This window comes from Stegodyphus dumicola, chromosome 12 (genome assembly GCF_044657685.1).
Source record: "Stegodyphus dumicola isolate Sdum_Otavi_A_Nest chromosome 12, ASM4465768v1".
In the NCBI taxonomy this organism is placed as follows: domain Eukaryota; kingdom Metazoa; phylum Arthropoda; class Arachnida; order Araneae; family Eresidae; genus Stegodyphus; species Stegodyphus dumicola.
The window spans coordinates 9,670,591-9,685,862 of record NC_140779.1 but is presented as its reverse complement, the minus strand read 5'-3'; the positions used below and the strand labels follow the sequence as shown (position 1 = coordinate 9,685,862).

Sequence of the window (15,272 nt, the reverse complement as noted above, 5' to 3'; positions counted from 1 at the left end):
CAATTTTCATATTGCCTGCTTCCAAAAAGATACTAATGACGCTACAACTTTAGGCTCTATTTTCATAAACTTACTTAAACTTTTAACTTAAGTTTTAACTTTTTTACTTAAACTTTTAACTTCATAAACTTTTTTAAATTAAGATGACATTTGTATTCTTTAAGAAAGTAAGAAAGATATATGCCAAGTGACAAAAAAATCTCATGACCGGGTAAAGCCGGCCGTGGCGCTCAGAGGTTTATAAGTTGGAAAAATTCGAGGAAATAACTTTAAATGAAGCGCAGCAAAAACTGCGCACAATTTAATAGGCCTAACAAGGATGTAGTGTCCGCATCAAGTTGTTTACGTCTAGAAATGATACATTAATCCGAAATTAATTGCGTCTGGTAACTAATTTTTACCTAGAACAAGATGACTATCATCCAATTAGTAATTAGTTTCAAAGCTATTGTCCCTTTTACAAAAGTCGGATGGAAATGAAAAGACTTGTTGCACTTCCTCTGAACCAACTGAAAAGCTGTCAGCTGCCGTTAAATCAGCCTTATCTTCCACTTCCGCTACAAGAGGTTTTTATCAAACACGGAGGTGTACAATTCATTCCATATCATCATTCAATCGCGGCCCGTTTCGCAGTCCAGATATGCTCGGACGGCTTCCCCGCCGGTTCCGATCCCGTGCCCTCTTGGCCTTAGTACTTCTCGGCGGTTGTTGGTTGGTGACTATCTACTACTCACCGGTTCCTGATGAAACCATTCTGAAGATCATTCCGCAGTCTCAGACTTCTGCAGCCGCTTGGTGGAAACTATGGTGGTCCGCTCCAGACAACTGCAAGAAAAACAAAAATCCGCGACCCGAATCCGAGAGAGTAGTATTAGGAGATATTTACCCCAAACTGGACTTTGGTGTGCCCGATAACAGGGGTATCGGGATCTGGAATGAAACTCTCGAAAACCGTTATCGCAAGATAAGAGAAACGTGGAAAGATTTACCGTTAAAGGTATATTTTATCAATTTTAATGACTTTTCGGTGGTATTATAACGTAACTTAGCTTCAAGTAATACAATTACCATTTGGAAATTTTGTATTTTAAATCATTAAATTTGTTATTTTAAGCGAATTAATCTAACAACTAATAAATGGGTCTTATTAGTCCAAAGGAGCAATTTGCCCAGAAGGACTATTAATTCCGTCTTGGCATTTTGCGTTGATTCACTACAAGCGTTGTTTCACTTCACCAAATATTATCGCCTTGTATTATATTTAAAAAAATTAAATAATGAAGAATCTGCATAAATATATGTATGTTTCTCGCATTTGGGATAACTTAGCTTCAAGTAATACAATTACCGTTTGGAAATTTCGTATTTTAAATCATTAAATCATTAAAGTTGTTATTTTAAACAAATTAATCTAACAACTAATGGATGGGTGTTATTAATCCAAAGGAGCAATTTGCGCAGAAGGACTATTAATTTCGTCTTGGCATTTTGCGTCGATTCACTACAAGCGTTGTTTCACTTTTCAGATTGTTGCCACCAAATATTATCGCTCTGTATTATATTTAAAGAAATTAAATAATGAAGAATCTGCATAAATGTATGTATGTTTCTCGCATTGGGATAAAACAACAGTACCTAGAGCCATCCAGTTTTAAATAACGTAATCTTCCTGCGAATATGCTTTCCTGGGCATCTGAAAGCCCAAATTTGAAATTTGGAATTTGTTTTATTATCGGTTTCATAATTTGTAAAACTTTAACGAATTTTTGATTAACACGTAAGGATTATGTTAATTTTATTAACAGTTAAATTTTAAGTGAAAGTTCCTTTCCTGTCAAATTCTTAACTTCAACTTACTACTTCCAGGCAGAACGTAGTTCTAGAATCACGTCTGAATACATAATGAGGAAGAGCGGTATTTAACCGCAAAGTTCTTTGGTCTTAGCGAGAGAGAATGAGAGTTTCTGATTTACGCGCGTCTGCCTTTTGGCCACTCCCCTCTCTCAAAGCTGTTATTACGCTCGGCCGTACTCAGTCCCTTGATGTGCCCACCAGCGGCCGAGCGGTAAAGTCGCTGAACACTGGTAGTTCGGTCCGAGGTTCAAATCCCGCAAACAGGCTGGCTGCATGGGCGTTTTCGTGGTTTTGCCCATGTGTAACGTGTATCCGAGCCAGTTTCTCTTAGAAAGTCCTCCACGAAGGCATCCCTCCCCTTGATAGCTTCGCTGTCATCTGGTGTTTAAGAGGCCAACTGCATTAGAAACTTGATAGCTTCGGCTATATTTCTTTAGTTAATCTTAGTTTTAGTTTAATTCTTAGTCTCTTAAGTTCAAGCCCAAGTGTCGGCTTTGATTGTACACTCCAAGACGGAGTTTTGTTAAATCTTATTGAAATAATAAAGGGTTAGTTACCCTTCTATCTAGTTGTTTCTTGCCACACGAACTTGAGCGATTATTCGCTAACTAGGTCTTAAGATTCGTCACTTTCTACAGTAATTGAGATTTACACAAATGAAAATCTTACAAACAAACTCGACGATTTCAGAGCAAGCAATGGCAACGTTGTACAGAAAAAACATTTTTATCTCCACCGCATGAGACTATATATCGGAAATTCTAAAGATATGCTCATTTTAAAATTATTTTGCGATACTGCTGTTGAACTGAATTTTATGGTTTAAGTGCGAAGAACATGGTACTTAATAAAGGTAAGACACAAAATGTTAAAAAAAAAAAACGCCCCTTTGGACGTAATTTAAAATCTGAATCCTTTCAGATTTTTATTTTATTTGAGTTAAAATGGTGCATGGACGCAATCAGATCAGGGTAATAATAAAGAGAAAGCTGTAATGATTTTAATTTCGTTCATCATGTCCTGTACATTGATAAAGATCCTATTACACGACACATTACATTACATTAATATAATCCTATTACATTACATTAATATATTGCATAATTAATTACGCCACTCCGCCCAGACGTGAAAGTGGTTAGGGATTCTGACTACTGTACCGAAGGGCACGGGTTCGAATCCCCGAGAAGGCATGGATGTAAATTGTCTATTCCTTCATAGGAAGCAAGGCTGGCCCAACTATTAGGTGCCTTCATAGTAAAGTGTCCACCGCTTCGGGCCTTAGTTAGTGATCAACGTTTTAGTAGTACCCGCTATGGGAAATTTGAAAAAATATTAATTAATTATGTTTGAAACATTTATAATTATTTCGAGGAATTAGAAATACCCTGTTTCTTAGAACGAAAAAAAAAAAAAAAGAGACATTTTTCTTTTCTTTCTTTTTTAATTTTTTTTAAATTTTTATTTATTATTATTATTATTATTTTATTTTTATTTTTATTTTTATTTTTATTTTTATTTTTATTTATTTATTTATTTTTTATTATTATTATTATTATTTATTTATTTTGAATTTAGACAATGAGGTTGTTAGAGCTGAAAGCGTTAAAAAGAATTTTGAAAAATTATCAAAGTGAATTTTTAATACTGAGTCAAGGAAAAGGGTAATTGAAACCCTTTATTTTGTACTATTATTTTTACTGCAGAAAAATGGGTATTTTTTGCATTGAAGGTATGGTTTTATAAATCGTTGTAACTTAAACTGAATAATAAACAGCAAAGTTTACTTCTAACCTCTAGTCTAACTTCAGTTTTTTTTTCTTTATAAGGTATTTCTCCCACTTCCCTAGCGTCCTTCGTGTTGTAGTGGTTCTGCACACTGGGCCGGTATTCCAGAGGTCCGCGGTTCGATTCCCGGCGAAGGCGTTGTTCATTTTTCATCTCTCTTGCTTTCGAAAAAAATCCTAATGTCTCTACATCTTATTCGTAGAACATTTGTTTTTAATATGACGTATTTTAGGCTCAGAAGAAAAAAGTTGGTGGTATCAGTTTGTTGGTTCGAATAGTTGATTATTGCAAAGAGATATTCATGCTTATGACAATTATTAAATATTCAAATTTAAATAAATTATTGTAAGGGAATTTTTTTCTGGAAAGGCTAATCTTTGCCATTTCCCGTTTGAATACACGTATTTAATAACTTTTTACTGTAATTAATGCTAAAAGAAAGGTAAACTTTTTAAAATGTTAAATTCCAAGCTATATCTTCTGTTATTATTTATTATATCTATTAAATTGCATTTGTTATTATTAATTAACAGTTATATAGTATTCATTATTAATTAATTAGTTATTATTAATTAACTATTACACTGTATTCGCTATTAATTAATTAGTTATTATTAATTAACTATTACACTGTATTCGCTATTAATTAATTAGTTATTATTAGTTAACTATTACACTGTATTCGTTATTAATTAATTAGGTATTATGAATTAACTATTATAGTATATTTATTATTAATTAATTAGCTGTTATTAACTATTATAGTGTTTTTGTTTTTATTAAGTACTTAGTTATTATTAATTAATTAGTTAACTGTTACATTGTATTTATTAAATAATTAGTTTCTAGCCCAAAAGAGCAATTTGCCCAGCAGGGCTATTAATTTCGTTTTGGCATTCGGCGTCGATTCACTTGTAGAGTCATTTGGAATTTTTTGAAGCAGGAAAGATGAAAAATGAGCAATTCCCTAGCCAGGACTCGAACCTCGGACCTCTCGAATACGCACCGAGCCTGCTGACCACTACACCACGAAGGCATGCAAAGAAGGCGGCAGAAATACCTTATGTACTCCCTCTTTTAAAGGGCGACTAGGGATTAGGAGACCCAATCGCCAAATCCTGGTGCTGGAGAATCATCATCCATCACCTATTTTAGTTCGGGCGCCACTGTAGAGTCATTAGGATATTTTGGACGCAGAATGCACTCGCCGGGACTCGGACCTGACGAATACGTGGCGAGCGTGCTGACCACTACACCACGAAGGCATGCTAAGAAGGCGGGAGAAATACCTTATAGACTATAAATGTCGGTCCACTTTTCAAATTGTTGCCACCAAATATTAGAGCCCTGAGTTATATTTAAAGATATTAAATAATACAGAATCTGCATGAATATGCGTGTGCTTCTTGCACTGCAAAAAAACAACGATACCTAGAGACATCCAATTTTGAAAAACGTAGCCTTCCACTCGAGTATGGGCATCCGGAAGCCCAAATTTATAATTTGTTTTATTATCTATTTCATATTTTGTCAAACATTAAAGAGTTTTTTTTATTTACAAACTCAACGATTTCAAAGCGAACAAGCAACGGCAACAATGTACAGGAAAAAATTCCCAAATTGCCCAAAAGCCTAAATTTGGAATTTGTTTTATTATCAATTTCATATTTTGTAAAACTTTAACGAATTTTTGATTAATGAACTCAAGGATTTCAAAGCGAGCCATGGCAATGTTGTACAGAAAAAACATTTTATCTCCAACGCGCAAGACTGTGTATCGGAAATTCTAAAGGATATGCTCAATTTAAAACTATTTTGCTATATTGCTCTTAACTGAATTTTATGGTTTAAGGGCGAAGGACGTGATATTTGATAAAGGCAACAGAAAAATTTTTAATAAAACGCTTCTTTGGACGTAATTTAAAATCTGAAACCTTTCAAATTTTTAAAATTATATTTTATTTTTTTTTTAAATTTTATTAGTCCGAAAGGGCTTTGTCCCTGAAGCACTATTGTTTTCGTTTTGCGATTTTGCGTTGAATCACTATAAGCGGCGAATCACTTTTCAAACTGTTGCCACCAAATGTTAGACTCCTGCATTATATTTGAAGAAATTAAATAATGAAAAATCTGCATCAATGTATGCATATTTCTCGCAATGTGATAAAACAACGGTACATAGAGCCATCGAATTTAGAATGACGCAATCCTCGTACGAATATGGGCATGTGGAAGACCAAATTTGAAATTTGGAATTTGTTATATTATCGATTTCATATTTTATAAAACTTTAACGAATTTTTTATTAACAAACTCAACGATTTAAAAACGAGCAATAACAACACTCTACGGGAACAAAATACCTTTTTATCTCCAGCGCGCGGAACTGTGTTAGGAAATTCTAAAGATATGCTCATTTTAAAATTATTTTGCGACATTGCTATTGAACTGAATTTTATGGTTTAAGCGCAAGGAACATGACATTTAATAAATAAAGGTAACACATAAAACGTTAAAAAAAAACGCCCCTTTGGACGTAATTTAAAATATGAAACTTTTCAGATTTTTTTATGATAATGCATTTAATTAAAACTACTTAAAAGTTTTTTATTTATTAGTCCAAAGGGATTTGAGTCCCGAAGGACTATTAGTTTCGTTTTGGCATTTTGCGTCGGACTCATAAACGTCGGTTCACTTTTCAAACTGTTGCCACAAAATGTTAGAGTCCTGCATTATATTTGAAGAAATTAAATAATGAAAAATCTGCATAAATGTATGTATATTTCTCGTATTGTGATAAAACAACGGTACATAGAGTCATCGAATTTTGAATAACGTAATCCTCCAACGAATATGAGCCTGTGGAAGACCAAATTTGAAATTTGAAATTTGTTTTATGATCGATTTCCTATTTTTTAAAACTTTGACGAATTTTTGATTAACAAACTCAAGGATTTCAAAGCGAGCAATGGCAACGTTGTGCAGAAAAAACATTTTTATCTCCAGCGCGTGAGTCTCTGTATCGGAAATTCTAAAGATATGCTCGTTTTAAAACTATTTTGCGATATTGCTGTTGCACTGGATCTTATGGTTTAAGTGCGAGGAACATGATATTTAATAAAGAAAGGTAACACACAAAATGTTAAAAAACGCCCCTTTGGACGTAATTTAAAATCTGAAACATTTCAGATTTTTTTAATTTTTTTTTTAATTTTTTTATTATGATTTTTTTTTTTTTTTTTTTTTTTTTTTTTTTATGTGACTGTGTACAGGGTTGTACCTTTCAAAAACGTAATTTATCAGCCATTCAACTAACTTCAGCTAGTTGTTATGATGTAGAAAGAGGCGCAAGGAAGCGATACAGAAAGGATGATAAATTAAGTTTAGCGGCTGTGTCGTGCCATAGCACCTATTCTAGATATTATACGTAGCCGTTATCTTTCTAATTCTATTACTTTACTGAAAAAGCTCTTCATTAGATTACAGATATCAAGCTGAAATGATGTGTTTTCTGTCATTCGAATTATTTTATCTTAACTAGACTAATAGATAAATGCAGATAATTATTTTAATTAACTTGGAATTTAAATTATACATAGTCAGTTCTTAACTTATATATCAATGCTTACTTCATCAAATTACTTAGATAATTTTTGTACCAGCCAACCAGCGGCCGAGCGGTAAAGTCGCTGAATACTGGTAGTTCGGTACGAGGTTCGAATCCCGCGAACGGGGTGGCTGCATGGGCGTTTTCGTGGTTTTCCCCATGTGTAACGTGTATACGAGCCAGTTTCCCTTAGAAAGTCCTCCACGAAGGCATCCCTCCCCTTAGGCAGATAGCCCTCGAGGTTTTGCCATAATCACACACACAAGATAATTTTCTACCAACCAAAATTTTTAACATTTATAGCTGCAGTAACCTCTGTACCCATAACCTTAAGGATGTACCACTTTTAATAGGCCCACCAGCGGCCGAGCGGTAGAGTCGCTGAACACTGGTAGTTCGGTCCCAGGTTCGAATCCCGCGAACGGGCCGGCCGCATGGGTGTTTTCGTGGCTTTCCCCATGTGTAACGTGTATACGAGCCAGTTTCCCTTAGGAAGTCCTCCACGAAGGCATCCCTCCCCTTAGGCAGATAGCCCTACTGTGCTTAATTAAATACACTGTATCACTTTTAATATCTTAAAATATTTATGGGAATGTATAATTATTAAATTTCTGATGCATTGATCAAAGTAGTTTTGGATTCTAATATGCCGATTACCTAATAGACTATCAATTAATATTTTTCACCATCAAGGCAGAACACATTCATTGGACAAAAAATATCGCGATTTTAAGTAGTGCAACACTTCATATATTGCTTAAAATGAATGCTTTGGCTGAAAACATTTCAGCAATTCTTTATATACTGACTTATTTCACTTAAAGTTACCGTATTTTCTCATAAAATTTGTTTCGGTAGAGTATGCCGGTCTTTTGATATTATTTATCGTATCAACCAGCGCATGTTAAGGACATTGGAATAAACGATAAAAGTTTATCTTCGTAAAAATTGATAGTCTTTTTCGTAAACAAAATATCAAAATTGGCTCTTTTATCTTTTTCCTCCTGGTGTTAACATTACCTTTCGCATGTTTCGATGTTAATACTTTTGTGAATTGAGTTTTATGGGGAAACTAAAATCTAAACCTTAAGGATATGATTGTTTGTATTATTTGTTTGTTCAAGATAGAACATTGTATGAGAATTCTCCTGTACGTTTTTGTGTCTCGTTCACAAATTTTTTATCCTAATTTATAACCTTCATAATATTAAAATTAATGTGATTTAAGACTGTGTTAAAACAAAAATATTAGCTTTTATACTTTAGGTTAAGTACAACGAAAGACTATTCCAAGCTGTAAATGAATTTGAGGACATGACTACTTCAAATGTTTTACTTCCTTGTACGAAGTAAAGGAAGTACTGTAATCACGAAAATTTCCGAGTATCGTATTACAACCAAAATATCCATTTTGAACGCTATCGAATGCAGTGTAACGACGTTTTTGTGTAAGATCTGTACGTAAGGACAGAATGAAGGACTCTTTTTTTTTTTTTTTTTTTTTTTTCCCAAACGGTTTATAAAAGTGATTTAAAATGGATTCAAAAGAGATTTTTTTTCGTGACGTCTCTCATATGTTTCTCGCATAACTCAAAAACGAGTAGCCTCAGAACGTTGAAATTTTATATATTGAATTAAATACTTAAATTCAATGAATACGTACCCACTCTGTTACTTAGCTCGGTGAGCTCAGTTCTCTCTCTCTCTCTCTCTTTTTTTTTTTTAATTCTTATATGTTGGTAGATTGCGAATTTTTGCTTTAAAAATGATTGAATTATGTTATTCTTTTCTTCCGGTTAAGGTTTTTAGCTTTTTAATTAATCTGCATGCAGTAGTTGTACAATTATCAACAATTTAAAAGTTGTTTAAGTGCGGCTAAGCCTAATTTTTGTTTGCTATAGGAGCCGTATTTGTTTACATTTGAAACTTAGCAGAATAGTGAATTAAGTCAGTTTCTGCACCTTCAATGTTTTTTTCGCCGAGTGGGACCAAAAGTAAACTTTCAGTTTTATACATCGAAAACTCTGCCTTCTTGTCTGCTGGCTGAATCGCGTGTTTTTCCAACACCTCCTTACAGAAACCAACACTCCTCACTCCTTCTGTAAGGAGGTGTTGGTTTTTCCGTCGAAACTCTCAATTTTAATTGTAAAAACTGTTTCGTAATTGCTTTAACTATATCTGCTATTTTATTTATTTATTTATTTATTCTTTATTTTTCAGTTTTTAATGAAGATATTTTGAGGTTTTATGTATTTTTGACTTCCCGCTAAGGGCGAACTGAATTAATTGAATAAGAACTCTATCTCTAATGAAATTCGTGGAAATAAATTTAAATGAAATGCAGCAAAAAATGCGTACAATTTAATATTCCGCATAAAGAAGTCCGCATCAGATTTTTTAGTCTGACAAAAGTGTTTTAAAGTGAAAAACGTTAATTTATTTTACTGCATTCTTTCTTTCTTTCTTCCCTTAAGTTTTGTTTAGTTTTCAAGTTACTTTTCAAATAATATTTCTTGAAGGGAAGCTCTCAAGCAACTTTTAAATCATAGCAAAGCAAGACTTTTTATCTCTAATGGTATCTATCGTTAGAAAATAGTTCTTTCACCGAGCAGGTTGTATTAAAATAATACTATTTTTACTATTTTAATAAGCAAACAATAAAATGATACTATTTTAATAGGCAAACAGTAAAAATTATTCTTAGTAACAAACAATAAATTTTAGTGTAAAGATCTTAAGCCGATCGGTTAGATATATCTTCTACCAAAAACCGAGATATGCCATACATGTTTCAAAATCGGGAATTTACTTAAAGCTAAATGTAATGTTAAGACTTTTAGTGTTAATAAAATCTTTAAGAGTTTCTATTACCAATGAAAATCATATAAAACATCATGACCTTGTGAAAACATTTGTAATCTATATTTATCTATAAATATTCAATAATTTCATTTGATAATGAAAGACATCCATAATTCGGTAGCTACTGCTTTTTCGAACTAATTTGTTTTCTCCTGACGAAATGTCAAAATTAAATTTAACCTTTCTAAATGACTCGAATTTCGAATTTTCCTGGATTAGTCAAAATATATGGAATATTTTTCAAATCGCGATGAAACAATATTCTTTGCCTTTCTTTCTGGAAAAGAAAGACAAAGAAAATAGTTTGATGGTTTTATGTAAACCATGGTCTAATAATTTTACTCCCCTGATCGTTTGGTCAATGAGTCACGCCTATAAATCACGGAATTATTATTCTTGCAAATTTTTAACAATGTGCTTTACAGAGAATCGTAATTCACTTTAGAAACGCAATCTGTGTTTTTATATTGAATATAAAAGAAAACTCAGCTGTAGTCAGAGACATTTTTATTCTATGTTTTTCAATGCATTAAATATATTTCTGCAAGAAACTGAAAAATAATGTCTTTGAATTGCTGTTCTTTGCTACATTGCACACTGCGAGAGGAAAAATAAATAAATTAAAAAAAAAAAAAAATCTGAAAGGTTTCAGATTTTAAATTATGTCCAAAGCGGCGTATTTTTAACGTTTTGTGTCTTACCTTTATTTATTAAATATCATGTTCTTTACACTTAAACCATAAAATTATGTTCAATAACGATGTCGCAAAATAATTTTAAAATGAGCATATCTTTAGAATTTCCGATACACAGTTCCACACGCTGGAGATAAAAAGGTTCCCCCCCTTAGAGTGTTGCCATTGCTCGCTTTTAAATCGTTGGAGTTTGTTAATCAAAAATTCGTTAAAGTTTTACAAAATATGAAATCGATAACAAAATAAATTCCAAATTTCAGATCTCCATATTCGCAGTAGGATTACGTCATTCAAAATCGAATGGCTCTAGGTACCGTTGTTGTATGCGAGAAATATACATGCATTTATGCAGATTCTTCATTATTTAATTTCTTCAAATATAATACAGGACTCTAACATTTGGTGGCAACAATTGGAAAAGGTGATACGCCGTTTATAGTGATTCGAGGCAAAATCGCAAAACGAAAACAATAGTTCTTTAGGAACAAAGCTTCTTTTGACTAAAAAAAGAAGAAAAAATGGTCAGTTCTACATCTTCCACTCTACTGGGCCGATTGAGAAATTCAACTTGCGTTTTTCATGTCTCAAGAGCGCGACTTGGGATATGTATTAGATTTATACATAGCATTATTCTAAGGTAGGTATTATATAGTATAATTCACACAATATTGGACTTTTTCTGAAGTGACATGCCGATTTTTTACCATATTTCGACTCTACGACTCTAATTATGCCAAACGGCCAAGTTTTGTAAAAATCGCACGAGTAGTTTTTAAAAAATTAGCTTTAAAAAATTTTAGTACCTCCATATTAATTGAATTTGATATATATTTATTAATATCTAATTTTTTAAGCTTACTTGATTCCTTCTTCCAGAATTCAAAATTTAGGTTTAATCTAAATATAATTCGCAGATTTTTATGATTTATTAAAAAAAAAATTTAATATTTTTTATATATTTTTCGAAAAAATTTTTGGTTTATAACCTATAACATTTTTAACACCATCTTAAAGTAGATGTATTTCTAGGCATACCTGCAAAAAATTTTAAGAAAAATTATTCAAAATTTTCTAAGATATAACGCAAATCTGTATATTGGCGCGTTTTGAAACTTAGTATATTTGTTTTAGGCCGAGCGGTTTGTTATAGGCCGCTGAAAACTGGTCCGACGCTCGAGTCCCGGTAAACGGGCTGGCTGCATGGGCGTTTTGGTAATTTTCCCCATGTGTAACGTGGATACGAACCAGTTTCCCTTAGAAAGTCCTCCACAGGGCATCCCTTCCTTTCCGTGTTGTGGCTAAGGACGGGGCACGTTATAAGTTAAAAAGTGGACTTGGCAAAATAAAGAAAGATATAGAAAATTTTGCACAAGAGCAACATTGACTATTATTATAGCTATACTTAATAATCGCATTATTATACTGTGAAATATAATATAGAGGAATTGTATTTATTCAGAGATTCCTTTAAGCAGATTTAAGGCAGAGAGCCCTCGAGGCTTTGCCGTAACCACATAAACCCATCCTTTAACCTGGATACTATCTTAATGATATCTCCACCTCGGAAAGTGTGATCAAGTATACTCAGAAATTCAATAAGTTGTTACAGTTTCTTAATTAATTACACATGCGTTAGAAATGATTCTAACATTTTGTTTTGGGTAGTTGCCAAATTGTATCGCAGTATCTCACTAACTGTGAGGCTATTTGGGAAATTTCCGGATGTTTCCCATTTTGCAAGTTAAAAATCTAGCTGTAATATATCTAGCTACAACTGAATATGTATTCAAACATGATATCTTTATTATAAAATAGAAATAAATCATAACAAAAGAATCTAAAAGCTTTCAGATTTTTTATTACGCCCAAAGGGGCGATTTTTTAACGTTTTTCGGATTACCTTTATTTTTTAACTATCATTTCTTCGCACTTAAACCATAAAGTTCAATTCAACGGCAATATCACAAAATAATTTTAAAATGAGCATATTTTCAGAATTTCCGATACACAGTCTCGCGTGCTGGAGATTAAAAAGTCCCCCCCCTCCCGCACAGTGTTGCCATTGCTTGCTTTGAAATCGTTGAGTTTGCTAATCAAAAATTCATGAAAGTGTTACAAAATATGAAATCGATAATAAAAAAATTTCCGAGTTAAGGTCTCCGGATGCCCATATTATGTGAAGGATTACGTTATCGAAAATTGGATGGCTCTAGGTACCATTGTTTTATCAAAATATGAGAAACATACATACATTCATGCAGATACTTCATTATTTAATTTATTTAATTTAGTTAAATATAATGCAGGGCGATCATATTTGGTGGCAACAATCTGAAAAGAACATTTAAAGTTTTCAATGCAAAATGCCCAAACGAGACTAAAAGCTCTTCTGGGCTAATGTCCTTTGGACTAATTACTTAAAAATTTACCAATGGAAAGTTTTTTTACGCATGTGTAATTATAAGATATTGATATGTTATATAACTTAATTACGTTTCCTTCTAAGGAAATAATATAAAGCTTTAATTATTTGCCAGCATTTAAACCATAATGGCAAAAGAATTAATACAAAAAAGAAAAGAAAGAGTGAGAAATACGGAAATCAACGCGTATTTTCTCACAATGCATAAAAATGTCAAATAATAATAGCCTAAACAAATATCGAATGAGGTGAAAGTTGTGGTCATGCTCTAAATGTCACCATGTTTCCATTTCAGAAATTTGTTTCGTTTCATATTTGACAGCTTTTGTCCTCCTCTTCTTTAGTACAGAATGTGTTTAACAAACATCTGTCAAAAGATTTAACTTGATAACTCGTACGTAACAGAACTGAAGAGTTAGAATGGAGCTATAAACGTGATTCAGATACTTACTCAGCTTTCAAATAAATAAATAAATAAAAATAAATAATAAATAAATAAATAAAAAATCGATGGAAAAGGGAGCTAAACTAAGTGACAGGTGCAATACAAACAAATTAATAATTTCTGTTATATTAATATAGGGTGTTTTCGTGATTTTCCGCATGTGTAACGTTATGAAGTATCTTGTGGATACATATGTGAATAAAGCGGGCGCAGCCCGCGTAGAACACTGGTAATTCGGTCCAACGTTCAAATCCCGGCTAACGGGCTGGCTGAATGGGTGTTTTCTTGATTTTCCGCATGTGTATAGTGTAATGCAGTATCTTCTGGATGCATAAGTGAATAAAGCGGGTGCAGCTCGCGCAAAACCGTTTAACGCTGGTAGTTCGGTCCAACATTCGAATCCCGCCTAGCGCGCTGGCTGCATGGGTGTTTTCGTGATTTTCTGCATGTGTATCGTGTATGCATTACCTTCTGGAAGAATACGTGAATAAAGCGGGCGGAGGCATCGGAAAACCGTTGAACACTGGTAGTTTGGTCCAACTTTCGAATACCACGAAGGCATCCATCCCCTGATGTAGCGGGCTTCAGCCCGCTCAGCTGGCGGGCTTGCCCGCTAGTAAATTAATAATTTCTGTTACATTAATATATTGTGCACTGTTTTCAGAAGAATATTGTTACTACTTGAAGAATATTCCATATTTTGTTTATATAAATTTTGTGATAAAAGAAGAATTAGCATAGTACATATATAATATATTTTATACAATTAAACAAAGACATATAAAACACGTATTTTGTTTAATTAAAATTTAATCATCAAAATCTAAGTTAGCATATTAGAAATGGTTATTTTGATTGATTTAGATTTCTCTAGGCGATTTCATAATTGTTCGTTATGTCCTGCTTTCCATGATCAGAAATATTCACGTAAAGAATAAAATCTCCCTACTAACTTTGATTGACATATTTGAAATGTCTGAAATGACAAATTTGAAATGTTTTAAGAAATTAAATATTAGCCCAAAGGGCATTAGCCCAGAAGGGCTATTATTTTCGTTTTGGCATTTTGCATCGAAAACTTTAAAAGTCTGAATCACATTTAAAATTTTTGCCACCAAATAATATCGCCCTGTATTATACTTGTATTTAAAGAAATTAAATAATGAAGAATCTGCATAAATATATGTATGTTTCTCACATTGTAATAAAACAACGGGACCTAGAGGCATCGAATTTTGAAAAATGTAGTCTTCTACTGGAATATGGGCATCTGGAAGTCCAAATTTGGAATTTAGAATTTGTTTTATCATCTGTTTCATATTTTGTAAAACTTTAACGAATTTTTGCTTAGCAAACTCAACAATTTCAAACAAGCAATGGCAACACTGTACGGGAGAGAAAAAAAAGAAAAAACATTTTATTTCCAATGCGCGAGACTTTCTTCCGGAAATGCTAAAGACAGGCTCTTTCAAAAATTGTTTTGCGATATTGCTGTTGAATTGAATTTTATGGTTTAACTGCGAATAACATGATATTTAATAAATAAAGGTAACCTATAACGTTAAAATAACGCCTCTCTCAGTGTAATATAAAATCTGA

The 15,272-nt window shown here is 32.8% G+C and overlaps 1 protein-coding gene across 1 annotated transcript in view; it reads left to right on the top strand.

Moving 5' to 3' along the window:
* The first annotated feature begins 612 nt into the window (after positions 1–612).
* Positions 613–15,272, top strand: part of LOC118186080 (alpha-mannosidase 2-like) — a 39,083-nt gene continuing 24,423 nt past the window's right edge. The window contains exon 1 of the mRNA XM_035356086.2: positions 613–997. Coding sequence (XP_035211977.2) covers positions 641–997 — 357 coding nt within the window. The 5' untranslated portion in view covers positions 613–640. The remainder of the gene's footprint in view (positions 998–15,272) is intronic.